Raw genomic sequence first — 18,260 nt, 5'->3', positions numbered from 1 at the left:
CAAATCTCTTCACCCAAGAGCTCAGCCACCACAAGGGGACTTCCCCTGGACAAGACAATACCTAGAGACTCTATGGAGTCAATGAAAAAGTTACTATGCAGGATCCAGCTTCCTGAGGAAAATCTTTTAAAAGTCAAGTCCCCTTATGGCTGTGATATCTGTCATGGATGTTTCATCTGGGATTTCTGCATTGCAGGGGGTTGGACTAGATGACCCTTGGATTCCTTCATGATTCTATGATATATACTACAAACACATGAGAAATGCCCTCTGGGACCTAAGAGGGCTTGGGGGCAGGAATGGGTTAGACACCCAGGGACTGGGGCTTCCATGCCCTTCATAGCTCAATGTCCGTCGCTGAGAATAATGCATGCAAAATGACAAACATTTCTGCATAAGGGAATTTAATTTGAATAGTTTCTATAAGCTACATAATTCAGCTCTTTCGCGAGGCAAGTTCTGGAGCACTGTTGGCAAATAATTCTATTTTTCTTCCAGCATAGAGTACACATAGCCCTGCACAATGAACACCGACGACTGCGCAGAGCGAAAGCTAACGTTTTGTTTGCTAACAGATCTTCGGGGAAACTAGGAAAAACAGAGATATTTTAATCTTTTGCTTCCCTTGGGGATCCTGAAAGGAAGCCAAGAGCCTTTTCTGACCTTTGGCCTGTTTACCTGGGTGGTCCAAGGATGCCTGAGAGTGTTATGGCCTCGTGCAACACATGGGAAACTCCAAGTTTATTTTTCTGGATTACCTACTTTGGCTACTGCCTAACAGCTGCCAGCAGCTCCTTGTATCTTCCTTCAGAAGACCTTTCCCCTTTACAACATTGTGCTGTCTCTCCGATTGGGCCAGAAGGAGAACGAGTGGTTATGTAGACAGCTCCTCTAACCAATAAGAGCTCAAATATCAAGGTTCATGTAAGTACGGAGGTTGCGTTCCCAAGCTTGAGCCTTGGCCTCTCTGCGGCGAGCTTCTCGTTTCCCCACCGTCGCTGCTCTTTCCTTCCTGGTCCTCTGCTCTACGGGCCTCTCCACTGCACTGGAGTCATTAGCGTCGAAGTGGGTGACTTTGGGTCTGAGGTCGCTGCAGAAGCCCAGGCCTTTCTGATCTCGCTTGAGGACAGTCTGGATCGGGAATTTGCGGCCAGTGCCCTCAGGCCCCAAGCCAGCTTCCTGATCCCAACCTCCCTTGACCATCAGCCGGAAGCCCACGTTGTTCTCTGGGATGTGGTAGCGTGTGGGGGGCAGTGGGTCGCGCCGGTTGAACAGGTGAGCAGTGGAGCGCTCGTGCAATGCCACCATGTCCTCGCTGCAGTGCGTCCGGCACACGGCACAGTAGTTCCTCTCGGCTGGTGGCTGCGGACTGGAGAACAAAGGAAAATTACACCGGAGAAAGGCAAGCCGCATTCACACAAGCTATGGCTGTAGTAACCCTCAAAGAGCATCTTACAGGGGAATGTGAGGAAGAAACACAAATACAGACTTCTCCTGAGAAAGAAAGGGGGAAAAGGGAGTGCCTACCCACTGTGTCTGTACTGTCTGGATGAAAATATCATCATCATCATTTATGAATCCTCTTTCCCACATTTACAAGCATACAGAAAAAAACAATAAAAACTAAACAAACACCAATTGAGAGAAGTTTTAAAACAACACAAAAAGACCTGCCAAAAAAGTTGAAAAACATATTCATGTATGTGACAATGGCCGCAAGAGTTCTGGTAGCACAAAGATGGAAGACTGAAGAAACCCCAACTAAAGAATCATGGCAAGAAAAATTGATGGACTATGCAGAACTGGCAAAATTGACATATAAGCTATGGGACAAGGATAACTGTGACTTTAAGGATGAATGGAAACCTTTCACAAAGTATCTGAAGACGCAACAAAGCGAATTGGACTCCTTGGCAGGTTTTGAATAAACATCCACAATATTTTTTTTTACTGATATTAATCACCTAAACAGTTTATACAACTTTGTAACATGCAGAAAATAGCAATATTAGGGAAACCAAAGACTGGAACTGAGGGAAGTTGGGGGGTGGGGTGGGGGTGGGTTCTGGGGGGGGGGGAGGGAGGAAAAATGGGGGGGGGAATAAGGATATGTTTTTGGATAATATGTCTTGTTATAACTTTGAATAAAAAAATATAAACAAAAAACACACACACAAAAACCAACAACAACACAAATGCAAACCCAAGTCAAGAGGGTTAACTCCAACCAAGCTCTTCTAGTAATTTGGGGCCTAGATATGGGAAGAAGGGTGTAGGGCCTGGATATCCTAGGAAGGGGGGTGAACAGTTTGTGGCAGGGAATGGTCTCTATAGCAGGGGTAGCCAATATGGTGCCCCTCCAGATGCTTTTGGACTCTAACTCCCATCAGCCCCAGCCATCAAGAACCATTGGATAAGGATACTGGGAGTTGGTATTCCAGCTACATATTGACTACTGCTGCTCTGGGAGATCTTTCCATGTTCACAACTGATGGTCAGTTGAAGTGTCTTAAGTGGATGGTAATCTCTTAAAACTGTGGCAGTTTTATTGGCAGGTATTTCTGGGTTTCTGGAACAGTCCGAAGCAGCATTTAAAAGCAAACCCATTCAGAGGCTTTCTTCTCCAGACAGTAACTGGATATTTAGTTTATTACATTTATATCCTGCTCTTCCTCCCAAAGGAGCCCTAGCTGAATTCTCGGGAACAAGGAAGCTCACCTGGAGGGTTCCTCCTTCACCTGTGGCCTTTCACTCTCCCGTAGGACGTCCACCACATCCTGGTGTCCTGCCTCCTCAGCCAAATCCATAGCATCCCGGCCTTGGGGCTCACAGACCCCTACCCAGGCAGCGCCGCGGCTCAGGAGATATCTCACAGCCTCCACCCGACCAGCGTAAGCTGCACACATAATCGCTGTCCAATAATAATCGTCTCTATAGTTCACATCACACCCTTCCTTCTCCGCCAGCGTCCGCAGAGATTTCAGGTCGCCATCCTGGGCAGCTTTCAGGAACTTGTTCCCTGTGCGGCTACTTGTCGGTCCCAGGTGGTTCTGGACGGGATGAAGCTGTTGCGCAGGTCGGTGGCGTACGCAAGGCGCCTTTCGCTTCCTATGTGAGGGTCTCGCAGGATTAGCTGGAGCTTCCAAAAGGCTCTCATAGAAGCTGCGAGCTGCCTCTCCCGCTGTGTTCCCTTCCTGCTGGCCAGCAAGACGGGAGCCTCTGCAGCTTTTTTTCTGGACATGCCCATCTCTCCAGAGATCTGATTCCTCCTGGGCACGAGTAAAAGCAATCAGCTGAGGACCGTGGTTCATGTTGGAAGAGGGTGGCTCTGGCTATAAAGCCAAAACCACAACCTGGAACTTCGCAGCCTGTTGAAAGAAGAGTCAGAGAATTACGTGTTACACCAAGACCCATTTTTTGCTAAGTAATAAAGGCTGAATGTGTGCAGTGATTTCGCAGCAACTACCTAAGAATCCATGTTTCCAAAAAGTGAAATTTCTAGTGCATTTGGCTTGTGAAGACATGCTTTAAAGCATGCACACAAATGGCCGCTGAAATGACTGAAGCCAGAGAAATATGGCAGAGCAAGATTTCCAGTGGTTGGGTGGGGGGGGTCTTCAGTGCTCTGCACAGTTTCTTGCCCCTCTCTGTGACTGGCAAAACAAGAATAAGTTATGAAAAATAAAATAAAATGTAAATATTTGCTCCAGTTGTTTATCTGTAGAAAACCATAGGATTCCACTCTCTCTTTTTTAAAAAAAATAATCAGGTTTTTGTTGTTGTTGGATAAGTACATCTTGTATTCTGTGCTAGAAAGCCAAACTTTAATAAAAGCTCAGTTCAATGGCATGGTTTGGACAACTGTTCCATTGTTTCATAAACCATGGTTTATGAAGCTGTGATTGAGTGCTTGGGTTGAGGGTTCTTCGCTTCACCTGTTGTGCCTTATATTAAACCAGTTAAATCAGTTCATGTTAAAGACAATATGCAATAGAAGATGAAGAGAAGAGGAATGAGCAGAGTGCGCTTTGGCCCATACACTCTTTTATGGTTTCACAAACCATGGTTTATGGGGCTTCAAACAGTTATCCAAACCAGGCCAATATCTCAAATCAAATTTGCACGAAACTGCTTATTTTGTATAGTTCATTTTGTTAGGCATGGCTAGGAAATGCAAAGAGTCAGGAAGAACAAAGATGGATCTGCTCTCCAGCTACCTGAAATCCTGCTTAAGACCACTCTAACTTCTAAGCTGTCACCCACCAACATAATTTTAAGCCTGTTTTCATAAGCACAATGGCTAGAAACCGACTTTTTAAAGCCCCCACGAAGATTCTCATGATGCTAAACACTACATCAGATACTGTGTTCTTTGTTGTTCAACCAGGTATCCTTAGTGTTACAGATCATCAACGGAAGCCCTGCTTGTGAGGCCACCTGAGAAAACTTGCAGAAACAGGTTGGAGAGAATCACAGAATCGCAGAGTTGGAAGGGGAGCCCCCAGGGTCATCAAGTCCAACCCCCCTGCGGTGCAGGAGTCATTAAAATGTGTACATTTTTAACCTAGAGATGCGAGGGGGGGGGTGAACGTCGGGCCTTCTCCAGAGCTTCACCCAGATCCCTGGGCGAAGGAAATCAAGCCAAGGTCTCCCTCCACCCCCGAAGCAGGAATGGGGTGCGGGGTGGGGGGCTTCTCCCCCCCCCCCAGCCTCTGGGAAGCCTAACACAAGCCCTACTGACTCGGGCCTTTCCTTACCACCCAGGAAAACACTCACCCAGTTCTCCTTTACCGGAAATTCAGGCGGCGGGTCACTCTACCCTTTCCAAAACAATCTCTATGGCGCCGCTCACAGAGGCTTGTAACGCGCATGTGCCAAGCTGGGACGCCGGGGAAGGGGGGCGGGGTAAGGCGCGCAGGCGTAGAAGCATATACCTTGAAGAAAGCTGCATCTGTTTAGCAGCAGCTGGCGAGCGGATACAAAGTTGCCCGTTTGCGCAGGGTTAAAGCCGCCTTCCCTGTACCTGACGCCTGCGCAGTAGGGTGTCCGAGGAAGTGCCCCGCCGTCGCAATGGAGACGCATGCGCCGTCTGCTCCTAGGGGAGGTTGCGGCGGCGGCGGTTGTTCTCGCGGACTGCTGTCTTGCGCGCTTTCCCGCCTTTTGCGGCGCGAGGAGCAGTCACGTGCTAAGCGTTTTCGCGCCGCCGCCGTTAACGGTTAACGCAATTTGCATACTGCAGGCTCACTCTTCCCTCATAGCTCCTGCTTTTTCTGGAGAGTAAGCTCCTTTTTTCCCTTTTTTTTAAGAAAAGGGACCATATTAATGAAAATTAAAAAATAGGCACCATGCCCCACTAGACTTGTGAGAAAACAGCTTTCCCAAGCGAATGTGTTGGTTTTACATTTTATTTTTCAAAAAGAATTTGCCCTTTTGCCCTCACCCTGTGTGGAGTGAGTGGAGAGGGGTGGGTGGGAATTAGTTGCTCACAACTTAATTTTACGGTGTGGCCCTAACCTAGTCTGTTCAGAAATAATTCCTGCTGAATTCAAAGGATTTTGAATCCAGGAAACAGGAATTAGGATTGCAGTCTTAGTCAGGTTCTGTATCTGTCACAAACCCACTTTGCCAGAAAGGGGACGATACGCAAATAAACCCAATTAAGGCTGATCTATATAGAGTCATGCCTCGGGTTAAAGTCGCTTCAGGTTGAGCGTTTTCAGGTTACGCTCCGTGGCGACCTGGAAGTAACGGAACGAGTTACTTCTGGCTTTTGCTGCTCATGCATGCGCAGATGCTCAAAATGACATCATGCGCGTGTGCAGAAGTGGCGAATCGCCACATGCGCAGATGCGGGTTGCGTTCTGCTCTGGATGCGAACGGGGCTCCAGAACGGATCCCGTTTGCATCCAGAGGTACCACTGTACACCCTTTTCCGGTGTTATCACCCTTAAAGTGGAGTTTGTAGCAGGTAAAGAACGTCAAAGTTCCTTGCAACAAATGAACAGCAATCCAGACGGGGAGTGTCGGAGCAAGACAGCAAATTCTTTGACACATCCCAACCCCTGCTGGCCTGTGAAAGGCGGGGTGGTATTTATTATTATTTGCTGTGCATGTGGATGCCAGGCTGGTGTAGCTGGAGGTGATCTCTGCGGCTTTGGATCCAGAGTCATAATTGTCTCAGCCTAAAACTACCAGCAACAGCTTCCCACCAAAATGGACAAAACAAGAGTCTCGGCTATGGCAAGCCACCCTCCAACCAGTGTTCATCCTCCTCACTAACACAGGCTGGCAGAGAGGTGGCTACATGCCATCCAGTTCCCCATGAAATCCATTTTGGGGTGTGTGGGTGCAGGATTGTACTTTTTTTAAAAAAGACTCTTAAATAGCATCCAACAGACCATTTCAGTAATCAAGATTTAGGCAGACATGTGGTAAAAGTAAAACTTAAAACTGAACTAATTCAGACAAATGTTGAACTGAAAATGAACCAAAATTATCAAACATGTTACAGTGATATTAATTTAATTAAAGAAGGCTAAGGTGGTAGAATGCAACAATTATTTATATAAAACATTGACTGACACCCCCCACTTTCTGCACAATAACCGGAACTCAAGGCAGCTAACCATAAGAGAAAAATTTCAGTTACGTAAGTTTTTTGTAAAAAGGCTGTGGTGACTGATGAAGGCACTGGTCGGAACAGAACTTCCCAAGTGACCTAAGTATTAGTCATTTGGTTTAGGCTCAATTGTTACAATGCCAGTTATCTTGCCAAGTGGTTCAGAAGGGGAAAGGAAAGTTTGTCCTTGGAAAATCCAAATTTCCACTTCAGTTGGTCATTATAAGCACTATCATATAACTTGAACAATTGGCTAAAGTTACTTGTTCTCCTCCCTTTCCCCTTTTTTCCCCTTTTGTACCTGCCTCTTAGATTGTAAACCTGGGAGAAGTGGCTGTCATGCTCTATAAGCTGATCTGGCAACCATTTTTGCTGTAGAGTGAGGTAGAAAAATATATTTCTATATAAAATAAATGCTGATCTTTATATATTTATATCCATTGAACAGGCATGGCTAATTAAGAGAAAACCTAAAATGACAGCCATGTTGAGAACGGGCACTGCAGACAGAATGAGTCGGCGAAGCAGCACCAGCATCAGGGATGGTAACTTACTGTGGATGGGAGGCCTATACTGGATAGTGGGAAATGAATCTAGTTGCTCTTCATGTAGTCTGTGAATTATAGGGGGATCACCCACTTTCCTTTTGTGACTGCCCCTTTAGCTACAATTTTTAGAAAATTATGGGAGTGATATGACTAAAGTTGTGAGGGAGGATGTCAGGAGATGTGATTTGTGAATTTCATTGGTAACCCCCCCCCAACTCTCCCATCCCCCAATTCAAGCACTGCCCTCATAGAAGTGACCTGGCCCCGTCACTTCCAGTTGAAGAGAATTCTGGAGGCTTATGTTGAAATTGCAAGCTAAGCTAAACAGTTTTCTTTAACTTAATTTAAATTTTGAGTGGGAAGTGCCAGCACAATCCTATACTTGTCTACTCTGATGTCATCCCTATAGGGTTCAATAGAACTTGTTCCTAGATGTAGCTAGATAACTGCAGCTCTAAATGTATTAAATATTTATATATGAAAACATTTGAAGATGGTGCTGCAACAACAACAACAAGCCAAGCTGCTTAAAAGAATGGCTACAGTTGGTGACTCTGGGATCAACCTTGTGATTTACTAGGAACCCAAAACTCACAAGCCTAAAGTCTGTCCTGCACTTATTTAGTGAGTGTTTAAAAATGTACATTAAAAGACATCAGCAAACCCATCAGGATTTTTCAGTTGGTCTGGACCTGCTGATAAATCCTGCATTAGGGCTGCAAACCTATATGCATTTACCTGTGAGTAAGTCCCATTGTACTCCATGGGACTAAATACAAGGAAACATGTTTTAGAGATTGCACTGTAAAGTAAATGATAACATATGCAGAAGCAAGCACTTTACTGCCGTTGCCCCATCTTGCCAGCACCTGCAAACTACTGCAATCACCAAAGTTCCCCCAACCTTCCACCTCATCCCAGCGCCTCTGCCGTTGCCCCTTCATGTGCCACTTCTAATCTATGCCATAAATTATTGGAAGTGCTCCAGGAAATTGAAGCATAGTTAGTATACAATGGCAATTTATATTGTATTGTAACTCATAGAGGTACTGAAATCTACAGGGTCAGTACTAAGACTGTTGGGCTTCAAAACCTCATGCAGCCACGATGCTCACTGTACATTCTGGGGTAATGGGTATAATTTTATTTTAGTGAATGATGTATGCTGCCTGAAATTCTCTGCCCACTTACTGGAGAGTAAGTTGCACCAAATTCTTCCCTTAACTAAACAGGGAAACAAGCCACAGAGTGGCTGCCTTAGTAGTAGACAAAATTACTCACAGAGGAGGAGGATGGGGACCTAGGCACCACCCACATCACCTCCTAGGTGCTGGACCTGGTCTAGGTTCCACAAGCTACCACTGGATCCTAGGGAGGTTGTGGATTGGCCTCTTAAGTGCACCCACTCCCCATCTCTCCGCAAGGCAGTTCACTGGCCTTGGACAGCGGGTGCAGTGTATGGGTGCTCTGTCACTACGGTCAATGTATGCTTCACTTTCTGGTCTCTCTTCTTCAAACTCTTGACTCCTGCTAAATATGCATTAATGAATGATGATGTCATTGCAAGCAAATGAGGAGGTACCACAGGTGGGAGACCTGGAAGAGTAGATCCCATATGTATGCTGATGACCAAAACCTAATGAGGATGGTTAAAATCTGAAGTTTTTAATAATAATAATAATAATAATAATAATAATAATAATAATAATAATATTTATACCCCGCCCTCCCCAGCCAATGCCGGGCTCAGAGCGGCTTACAAGCAATAATAAAAACAAGATGAATGATTACAACTTAAAAACAAAAATAAAATACAACATTAAAATAATGGAACATAAAATATTAAAATGTAGCCTCATCGCAGGAGGAGAAGGAAAAGAAAAAAGAGAGGGAGGGAGGGAATCAAATTGGCTCCAAGCCAAAGGCCAGGCGGAACAACTCTGTCTTACAGGCCCTGCGGAAAGAAATCAGATCCTGATTTTAATGTTTGATGTTTTATTGTGTTTTTAATATTCTTGTTGGGAGCCACCCAGAGTGGCTAGGGAAACCCAGGGGTATAAATAAATAAATAAAATAAATAATAATAATAATAATAATAATAATAATAATAATAATGATGCTCAAGAGAGAAGACCAAATTGGACGATTCAGATCCTAAATTGTAGGACTTGGAATGGAAAAAATATTCTCCAAAGACTTTTAACAGAGAGGGTGGGGGATTAAAACGTCTTTGCTGTTTAATGGAGGCACATAGAGGACTTTCTTGGTTCTTTTTAGGGAGGAGCATACCTAACAGTGCCTATTATGTATTGAGAAATCAGCTGGCTTATTTTCTTTTCCCTCCCTTTTCTATAATTAGCTTTTACTCAGTCCTTCCTTCGAGGACTGCATTCCAGTAATCTGTGCGCTTCATAAAAATAACAGCTAATGCTTGGCCCCACAATCCTGCTTTTTCTGCGCCTCCCACTTTTCCCTCTCGCTCGGTGGACGCACTTGCTCTCTTCCGCATATTTAATATGTATTTAAAATATGCGCTGCCTTCAGATAGGATCAGACCCACTTTGCTTTGCTTCCAATTCTCCTCCTCCCTTGGGGTTATAATATATGTTTTCATCTGCTCGCTATTTCCACCCCACCGTCCGAGAAACCATTCCCCAGGCTATGCCCGCCTGCTTTTCAATCGGGGCAAATACGAGTTGGCAGTGAGGATTTGCATCGGGCTGACGGCGCAGAAAGTTACCGTGATGCGCGCCTGATAGCCGCCCTCTTTTTCCTCGCTTTGTAAGAGAAAGCTGCAACTACCGCTTCAATTCTGAATCGGTACCTAGCTCGTGGTAGGGGATCCATGAACCGTCTTTCCCGTACAGATCAAGTTTCTCGGAGCTCCGGGCTGCTATTTCAATTATGGCAATTTTATCTGACCAAGGAGGCTTCCGTCTCAAGCACTCACGACGATTCTTTAGGGACTCTCCTACTCCTGTCTCCTTTTAAATTGAAATATTATTTGACCATATTTACCATAATGCGTTCGTTATAGGTTAGCGCGGCATAGGCAAACTTTACATCCTTTCTACCTAGACGCCTCTCATTGATCGCCTGGGACCACTCCACCTACACATGTTCTTCTTAAAAGCGCAGCGGCTTAAAGGACTTTTGGACTACAAATCCCAGTGTGCTCCGCGGCCCAGAACGTGCTTGCCATTTCCTTCGCGGCTGCACTCTAGGACTTGTAGTTTCGTCTATCTTGTTTGCTAACTCCAGCCTTATTCTGAAGTACTACTGTCCCGTGATGCTCTTTCATCAGTGAGAGTGGCGCGTGCGCGGTGGAAACTGGCAGAGGCCTTAGCGGTCCAAAGCTTGTTTGCACCCCGTGTTCCTCTCCTTGAGGCAATTGAGCCCCCTGAGGTGAGTTATTGAGGCATAGATTTAGGGGGTTACTCTGCAGAAAGTAGAGAGGAGGAATTTTAGGCAACGGAGACGGCTCTGCAAGATTAAGGGAGGGCGTTTGGGAGCCTGCCATAGGCAAAAAAAGAAAGAAAACAAGAAAGCAAGGGGAGGAAGAGTTGTGTCCTTCTCACAGTTCTGTGCAGAAGGGCAGGGCATGGGTAGAGGTTAAACTAGTCTGCAAAGGGATTTTTTACTAGTTCTAACAGAGAGAGAGAGATGGCGTTCAAGTAGAAGGGAACACGTTGGATTCTCCTCTAATACCGGTCTGCAGTCACGGAAATGAAAGGGTGTGTTTTCTTGAACAGGGTGCGCTGAAACTCTCTATACCCAGCGAAGTGCTTTGCATAAGAAGTGTTTTGATAAAGGAGCTATTTCCTGGTTAAACTGGAAGAGGTGTGTTAGAAGGTTGTGAAAATGTGGCTGTTGATGCACCTTTTTTTTCTGTAGAGGACGGGAAGATGAGTAGCTCTGAGGAAGTGTCCTGGATTTCCTGGTTCTGTGGCTTGCGTGGCAATGAGTTCTTCTGTGAGGTGAGTTGGGATGAAGGCCTCAACAAACGTGTGTGTGGATTTTGTGAGAGAAGGGCTGGGAGCTAGGAGTTGGGATGCTGCCATCACTGTTCTCCATGCGTGGCAATGAATTCTTCTGTGAGGTGAGTTGGGATTAAGACCTCAGTATGTTTGCGTGTTAAAGCTATGGTTTCCCCAGTAGTGATGTATGGTAATGAGAGCCGGACCATAAAGAAGGCTGATCGCTGAAGAATTGATGCTTTTGAATTATGGTGCTGGTTGAGACTCTTGAGAGTCCCATGGACTGCAAGAAGATCAAACCTCTCCATTCTGAAGGAAATCAGCCCTGAGTGCTCACTGGAAGGACAGATCCTGAAGCTGAAGCTCCAATACTTTGGCCCCCTCATGAGAAGAGAAGACTCCCTGGAAAAGACCCTGATGTTGGGAAAGATGGAGGGCACAAGGAGAAGGGGACGACAGAGGATGAGATGGTTGGACAGTGTTCTCGAAGCTACCAGCATGAGTTTGACCAAACTGCGGGAGGCAGTAGAAGACAGGAGTGCCTGGCGTACTCTGGTCCATGGGGTCATGAAGAGTCGGACACAACTAAACAACAACAATGTTTGCATGTAGTTTTAGTAAGAGGGGCTGGGAGCAAAATGGCATGATTCCCCTCCCCCCTACAAAAAAATATCCTAACTATGTAGTAGGAAGGGTGTTGGCAGTGAACAGGGACTCCTAGGTTTCTTGAGAGGATGAAGAGTTTTGTATATTAGTTGGAAGTTCATGGGAATCTTAGGAAGCTAGTTACTTGCATTGTAATGCTGTACTTGTCTACTCAGAAAAAACCCCAATGCCACTGAGTTCAATGGAGCTTACTTCCCAGTGAGTGAGTATAGGATGAGATGTCAAATAGGCCGAGGAGATCTGAGAAGTCAAAATAGGTCACTTGGTAAAGGCAATAGTTTATTTGGCTGATCTTGAGTCTGAGTATTTTTTATTTCTATTCTAGGTAGATGAAGATTACATCCAAGACAAGTTCAACCTGACTGGCCTCAATGAGCAAGTTCCCCACTATCGCCAGGCCTTGGATATGATCCTTGATTTGGAACCAGGTGAGAGATGGTTCTTTTTGTTTTACCGATTACATCTCAGACCACCTGACATTTGGGACTAAGAGTAAATGTGGTCAGTGGTCACAGGGTTATCCTAATGAGGGCACACTGCTACCCTAAAGCACCTTGCATATTTTGGAATGACTAGACTTCAAGTTTCATTTTGGTGTGTAATAAGAATTTACATAGCATGGGTACAAGATTATTATTATTATTATTATTATTATTATTAGCGGCAAGGTGCTTCTGTTTCTCCTGCAGGACTTGATCTCCTTCCGCAGGGCCTGTAAGACAGAGCTATTCCGCCTGGCCTTCAGTTTGAATTAGCCTGATCCTCTATTCCCTTTTGCCTTTCCTCTTCTATGAAGAAACCCTTTCTGGGACCCCATATTTAAATTCTTCCCTGGTCTCCTTGCTGGCCCTAGTAGGACCAACTTGGCCAGTTATCCCTGGTGATCATTTGATGTCTACTGACTGGCTCCCCCCCCAAAAAAAGACCCCGGAATTTTATTGATATGGATGCTGTATTTTATGTTGTTTTAAATTCATATTTTAATCAATGTTTTATATTTGCTGTTAGCCACCCTGAGCCCAGTTTTTAAAATTTATTATTAATATTATTTATCTACATAAAGCACAGATCTCTGAAAGCCTGTCTGTCTGTGAGAGTATTAATTTGAGACAACTTCCTGTTAAAAAATGGCAAACAAATCAAGAGAGGGCTAGTTAAATACTACTCTAAAAATATTTTTTTTGTATTCTTCTAAAACAAAATTGTGCATACTGCTCAGAATGTCAAAATCCTCCTCTGCTTTTCTACTCTAACATTAGTGCACATGGGGACTTGGAATTGAAGTTTCTGAGACTTCATTAAAAGCAGAGGTTAAGTATTTGCAAGGATGTAAATTATTGGGCCAGTTCTGTGGAGCAGCTTGCCTTGGAAACCATACATTTTGGAAATCCTGATTATGTGTTCTTAATTAAATTTATATTCTGTCTTTCCATATGAAGTTGCCTATTTCATGTATCTGATAAATGGCATAGATGACATTGGGTTGAACCCAGAAAAATCATTGCATGAGCAGAACTGCTTCCATTCACACAACAGAACCACTCCCTCCCCCCCCCCCCCGCAAATCTGTGTGCTTTGGTGGAACCGCTAGAGCAGGGAGTGGAGAGTTCAGTTGTGCAAGCAGTTGCTTTGTTAGATACAACCCATAGTCTTATTAGGGGAGCCAAGATCAGAAACCTATAAAGACTTCTGATACTTTCCCTCCTTAATTATTCTGTAATTTGGCAAAATTAGTGAATATGTTTTGTCACTAAGTTGTACAGCTAGAATTTGGTGTGCTAGGAAAGGGAGTAAAAGACAGAGGCAGAGAGAGAATTGTACATGTGCAGTGCTAGCATTAGGTATAATGTGGTCTTAGAAACTGTTTGTATCAGATGATGCATCTTTCTACCCTTGCTTTTGACACTTGAGGTGTATAATTTTTTGATCCACCTTATTTCTGTGATTGTAAGGTGTTTAAAAATGTTGTTAATACTGTGTTTTAATGTTGTAACCTGCCCTGGGTCCTTAGGGTGAGGGGTGGGATGATGATGATGATGATGATGATGATCATTTGTTTCAGCAGTGGACTAGAGCACATGATGGGGAACCTTCATCTCTGTCAGAGTCTCTATGGCTCTCCTGTACTTTTCTTATATTAGCTCTTGACTTTTTCCTGTCCTCTTGTAGATGAGGAGCTTGAGGACAACCCTAACCAGAGTGACTTGATTGAACAGGCAGCTGAAATGCTCTACGGCCTCATCCATGCCCGCTACATCCTCACAAACCGTGGAATTGCCCAAATGGTGAATGTCTATGCTGTTGTATAAGCAGGTCACCCTGTAACTTATTTACTAATGCTCTGATATAGCCACAGTGAGACCAGAGGCAATAAAGTCAAGAAGGGAAAGGCACTTTAACTTATACTATAATATCCTCTTGGCTGTCCTAAGTGGCCAGTGATAGACCCGATTTGGAACTCCTTAAAGGCTATTCTTGATGACCTCCTGCCGTAACCAATCTTTCTTTGGAGTTGTCTTCCCACAATGTGGAGAGGAAGTCCTAATTTCTTTTGCAAACACTTTCTTTTTTCTAGCTTGAGAAATACCAGCAAGGAGACTTTGGTTACTGCCCCCGAGTTTATTGTGAGAACCAGCCCATGCTGCCCATTGGTGAGTTTGTGTACTGGTGAAGAGGTTTTTTAGGAGCTAATGGGAGGGGTCTAAAGTTGAATTGCATGTCAGAGTTCTTGAGTAGTGCAATAAACATGTACTGAATTGGAGGGAATCCAGGAGGGCTGCAGGTAGGATCAAAACTTGAGGGTGGGTACTTGCACAAACAGGCTATTTCAGAATTTTTATTGTTGAATTATCTGTTTAAAAGGCTTGAAAAGTGCTCATTTTAGAACTGCTAACACCAAGGTATGATGGTGGGTCTGAGCCCCAAAGCCACCTCTTTTTTGAACTTTGCTTTCTTCTTCACTCCTAGGCTTATCTGATATCCCAGGGGAGGCCATGGTTAAACTTTACTGCCCTAAGTGCATGGATGTCTACACCCCCAAATCTTCCCGCCACCATCACACAGATGGGGCCTATTTTGGGACAGGCTTCCCCCACATGTTGTTTATGGTGCACCCTGAGTATCGGCCGAAACGACCTGCTAACCAATTTGTGCCCAGGTAAGACTGCTTCAAAAGATGTCAAGTGAAAATGTTCCAGGAGAGTATTGGGATCACAGGTTTATCCTTCCTTGCTGCTTAAATTCAGCCAACCAAATCCACATTTTCTCTTGTTACTTCCATTGGGTGCTTGCTACTCATACCCTTTCCAGCTAACCTGCTTGAGGGCCACCCATACCCAGCCATGAGGTCATCTCTCGCACATGCAGCCACAGCCACACATACTTTCACCAAGAAAATTCCAGCTTTCTGGCAAAAATCTCCTCCTACTAGTAAGGAGAGAATTTGCTGAAAGTTTCTATCACAAAGTAGAAACCTCAGGTATCCTTGGTGGTGAAAGAAAGCCTGAGAGCAGAACTGCCTTTTGACTGGGTCAGCACTGCTTAGCTGACCTGCCCAGCTTATTGCTATCCATTCCATCACTTGAATGGAGATACTGAGAAGGCTGAGATGCAGGCTGGCTCAAAAGTGGTATCCAGCTCTGTTCAGGTTGGGCTGGGCTGCTTGCCTCCCAATAGTTTGCATATGAAGTAGGGTTGGGCAGTATCTGGTTTTCAGCATCATGATATAACACCAGCTACACATTGCAATATACCGATATATCACAATGTCTGAAATAAGGATGGAACCATGTAGAAGCAAATGGGGTAATGTCCTGGCAACTGCTACCTAGACAGAGAGAGGTGGGAAGGAAGAAGCAGCCAAACCTTGTGTTGATTCCTGGATGAGGTGGAGTGTAGACTGAAAGCGGAAGAGTGAGATGCTGGAGAGGGAACCCCCTACCCCCATATCCAGATAGTCATAAGAAGAAGCCTTATACTCATGATATTTCCGGGGTGGGGGGGAGATACATTACTTCCCCATGGAGAAGAGGAGTAATAAAAGTACTCCCAAGGTCGGAGCCTATGCAGAAAGAAGAGAGACTAGTCACCCCATAAATAAGCAATTCCTCCAGAGAAGTGACAATCCAGGGCAATTCATCCCATCTTCTCACATTCCCTTAACAACGCTCCCTCACATGCCAGTTCCCCCACAAATTGTGACGTAGTCTGAAGTCCACAAAGAAACCATTTGCTTAATATTATTACTTTTTATTATTTTTTAATGGGGGAGGGAATGATGAGAATCAGGTATGTGTCTGTGTTCCTTTCTGAAGAGAGCCAGGAGGCAGGCGAGCCCTTGCATTTGGAAGGCGAACTCCTTCCACACCTCCCTAGACAGAAAGAGGGAGAAGAAAGAAGCTGGAACCTCAATTCTTGGATGAGATGGAGTGAGATGCTGAAGAGGAAAACCCTCCCCCCATCCATAGGGAGAAGCCTCTGCCTCCCTACACACAGCCTTGCAGGCAGTGCTGTGGGTGATGGGGTGGGCAGGGTGGTAGGCTGAGATGAGCCACAGGGAAGCAACTGGAGAGAGAAGACAGCAAGCGGGCACTACAGTTACAGGGCGGGGGGCACTAAGGCTGGCACTGTCCTCTTAGTGATGTGTTCCTAATGGGTGTTAACTTTGAAAATTAATGAAACCTTTTACTGAAATACCTGGTAGCTGTTTGAGCTTTTCTTCCCTGAATCTTCCATTTTAACCCAACACATTTCCATTTCAGACTTTACGGATTCAAGATCCACCCTATGGCTTACCAGCTGCAGCTTCAGGCCGCCAGCAATTTTAAGAGCCCAGTCAAAACTATTCGTTGATCTTCTACATCCAGGTGCTCAGGGTCCTTCCCTGATAACTCCCTTTACCCCAGTCAGGGCTGCTCATACTTTGTTTTGATGAAGTCCCCTGCAGATTATTCTTTGTCACTCTCCAGCCTGATTTTTGGTCTCATTTCTGGTGTGTGGTTTAAATTAATAATAAACAATTTCTGTTAATTCCCAGAAACACAGACTGTGACAGAAAAATTCAATAACCAACTTGAATGTCATGATTTTGTGGGGCTTTTTTTCTTTTTAAAAAATAAAATACATTAAAAATGTAAAAGATGAGAATTTGATTTGTCTTTGTTCTGGGCAGGAGGATTACGGCCTAGGACCCTCGTACCTACGGGACCGCCTCTCCTGGTATGCCCCACAGAGAAACCTACGGTCTGCAAATAATAACATCCTCAAGGTCCCAGGCCTCAGAGAGGTTAGGCTGGCCTCAACTAGAGCCAGGGCCTTCTCGGCTGCGGCTCCAATCTGGTGGAACGCTCTGTCACAGGAGACTAGGGCCCTGCGGGACCTGACATCTTTCCGCAGGGCCTGCAAGACAGAGTTGTTCCACCAGGCCTTTGGTCAGGGCGCAGCCTGACTCCCTCCTCTGGCAACCTGCACAGAATCTTGCTTAATCGGTTGCCATTAATTTGATTTTAATTAATTTTTATAATGAAATATTTTAAATGTGTGACTATTTGATTGTTTGATTATTTGATTATTGTTAGCCGCCCTGAGCCCGGCTTCGGCTGGGGAGGGCGGGATATAAATAAAATTTATTATTATTATTATTATTATTATTATTATAAACTACTTTAAGGTTTTCTACAATTAAGTGATATATAAATTTCACAAAATAGATAATAGATAGTGGGAAGAAAGTGGTGGGGAACATGGATCTGATTACACTTAAAATGCATCACAAGTTGGAGATGCTGAATTAATATGATAGACTCCCACCTCCTACATTATACGTGTTGACTTCTGTAGTGGACAACACACATATACTGTGATAACTCAGTGCTAAGGTGGGGAGGACATTTGAGCCAACCCCTTAATTATCACTGCGTATGTTTTTAAAGTCACATGCTGGGGAAATATTGTGGTTAGAGAGGTTTGCTATAATTTACACCGAGCTTGGAATATTCATTGTGTTTAACTGAAAAGGGGGAATATCAGAAGTAATTTGGGCAACTGAGACTACATCCTTTAAGAGGGGAGTGTTGATTAGAAGGAGGGAAATGTGCCTCAAAATCACTTCTAGGGTTGATTGTCTGTATTTGTAGCCCATTTTATATGTGTGCTCTTCACTTGCTGAGTAGGAGCTGAATTCATAATCCAGAAACCACTAACTGTAGTCATACACAATTGTAACTCAGTATTTGCCTACAGTGTCCCCTCAGTAATTGTACACAGGATGAGTGTGGTCTGCTGAAGGTTTTCCAGTAGCCTCCACACTCTGTGCAGTTTGCTATTCTTCCCAGCATCTTTTTTTAGTGGTCCTACCCTGTAATGCTTTTATGTATTTTTAAAAACTGCTGCTACATGTGCACAAACTTGGTAGCATTCTGTGTTCACATCTGGCCAGAAATCCTAAGCAGT

At 44.6% G+C, this 18,260-nt stretch overlaps 2 protein-coding genes across 5 annotated transcripts; one reads left to right on the top strand and one right to left on the bottom strand.

Moving 5' to 3' along the window:
• Window positions 1–387: 387 nt before the first annotated feature.
• On the bottom strand, window positions 388–10,334 carry GPANK1 (G-patch domain and ankyrin repeats 1). 3 transcript variants are annotated; one of them, XM_079963898.1, is made up of 3 exons: window positions 10,186–10,334; window positions 2,719–3,368; window positions 388–1,369 (listed from the first exon to the last, which is right to left on the bottom strand). In XM_079963898.1, exons 2-3 carry the CDS (start codon window positions 3,309–3,311, stop codon window positions 907–909), a joined length of 1,056 nt encoding a protein of 351 aa, XP_079820024.1. In that variant the 5' UTR covers window positions 3,312–3,368; window positions 10,186–10,334; the 3' UTR covers window positions 388–906. The 3 variants fall into 3 exon arrangements, with proteins under 3 accessions (XP_079820024.1, XP_079820023.1, XP_079820022.1); XM_079963897.1 differs by lacking the exon at window positions 10,186–10,334 and adding an exon at window positions 4,935–5,080; XM_079963896.1 differs by lacking the exon at window positions 10,186–10,334 and adding an exon at window positions 4,777–4,918.
• Window positions 5,154–16,955, top strand: CSNK2B (casein kinase 2 beta). 2 transcript variants are annotated; one of them, XM_079964070.1, is made up of 8 exons: window positions 5,154–5,277; window positions 7,068–7,164; window positions 11,062–11,144; window positions 12,136–12,238; window positions 13,980–14,095; window positions 14,386–14,461; window positions 14,778–14,967; window positions 16,571–16,955. In XM_079964070.1, the coding sequence occupies exons 2-8, from the start codon at window positions 7,095–7,097 to the stop codon at window positions 16,659–16,661; spliced, it is 729 nt and encodes a 242-aa protein (XP_079820196.1). In that variant the 5' UTR covers window positions 5,154–5,277; window positions 7,068–7,094; the 3' UTR covers window positions 16,662–16,955. The 2 variants fall into 2 exon arrangements, with proteins under 2 accessions (XP_079820196.1, XP_079820197.1); XM_079964071.1 differs by lacking the exons at window positions 5,154–5,277; window positions 7,068–7,164 and adding an exon at window positions 10,433–10,572.
• Window positions 16,956–18,260: the final 1,305 nt, after the last annotated feature.

Source organism: Podarcis cretensis, assembly GCF_951804945.1.
Source record: "Podarcis cretensis genome assembly, chromosome: 2".
Taxonomy (NCBI): Eukaryota; Metazoa; Chordata; class Lepidosauria; order Squamata; family Lacertidae; genus Podarcis; species Podarcis cretensis.
This window is presented reverse-complemented; position numbering and strand designations above follow the sequence as displayed.

Coding starts and splice junctions, on each gene's coding strand:
- GPANK1 (XM_079963898.1), bottom strand. CDS start 3,311: ATGAACCACGGTCCTCAGCTGATTGCTTTTACTCGTGCCCAGGAGGAA. Junction 1,370..2,718: donor GTGAAGGAGGAACCCTCCAG/GTGAGCTTCCTT, acceptor TTTGTTCTCCAG/TCCGCAGCCACCAGCCGAGA.
- CSNK2B (XM_079964070.1), top strand. CDS start 7,095: ATGACAGCCATGTTGAGAACGGGCACTGCAGACAGAATGAGTCGGCGA. Junction 11,145..12,135: donor GCAATGAGTTCTTCTGTGAG/GTGAGTTGGGAT, acceptor TTTCTATTCTAG/GTAGATGAAGATTACATCCA. Junction 14,968..16,570: donor GCTAACCAATTTGTGCCCAG/GTAAGACTGCTT, acceptor TTTCCATTTCAG/ACTTTACGGATTCAAGATCC.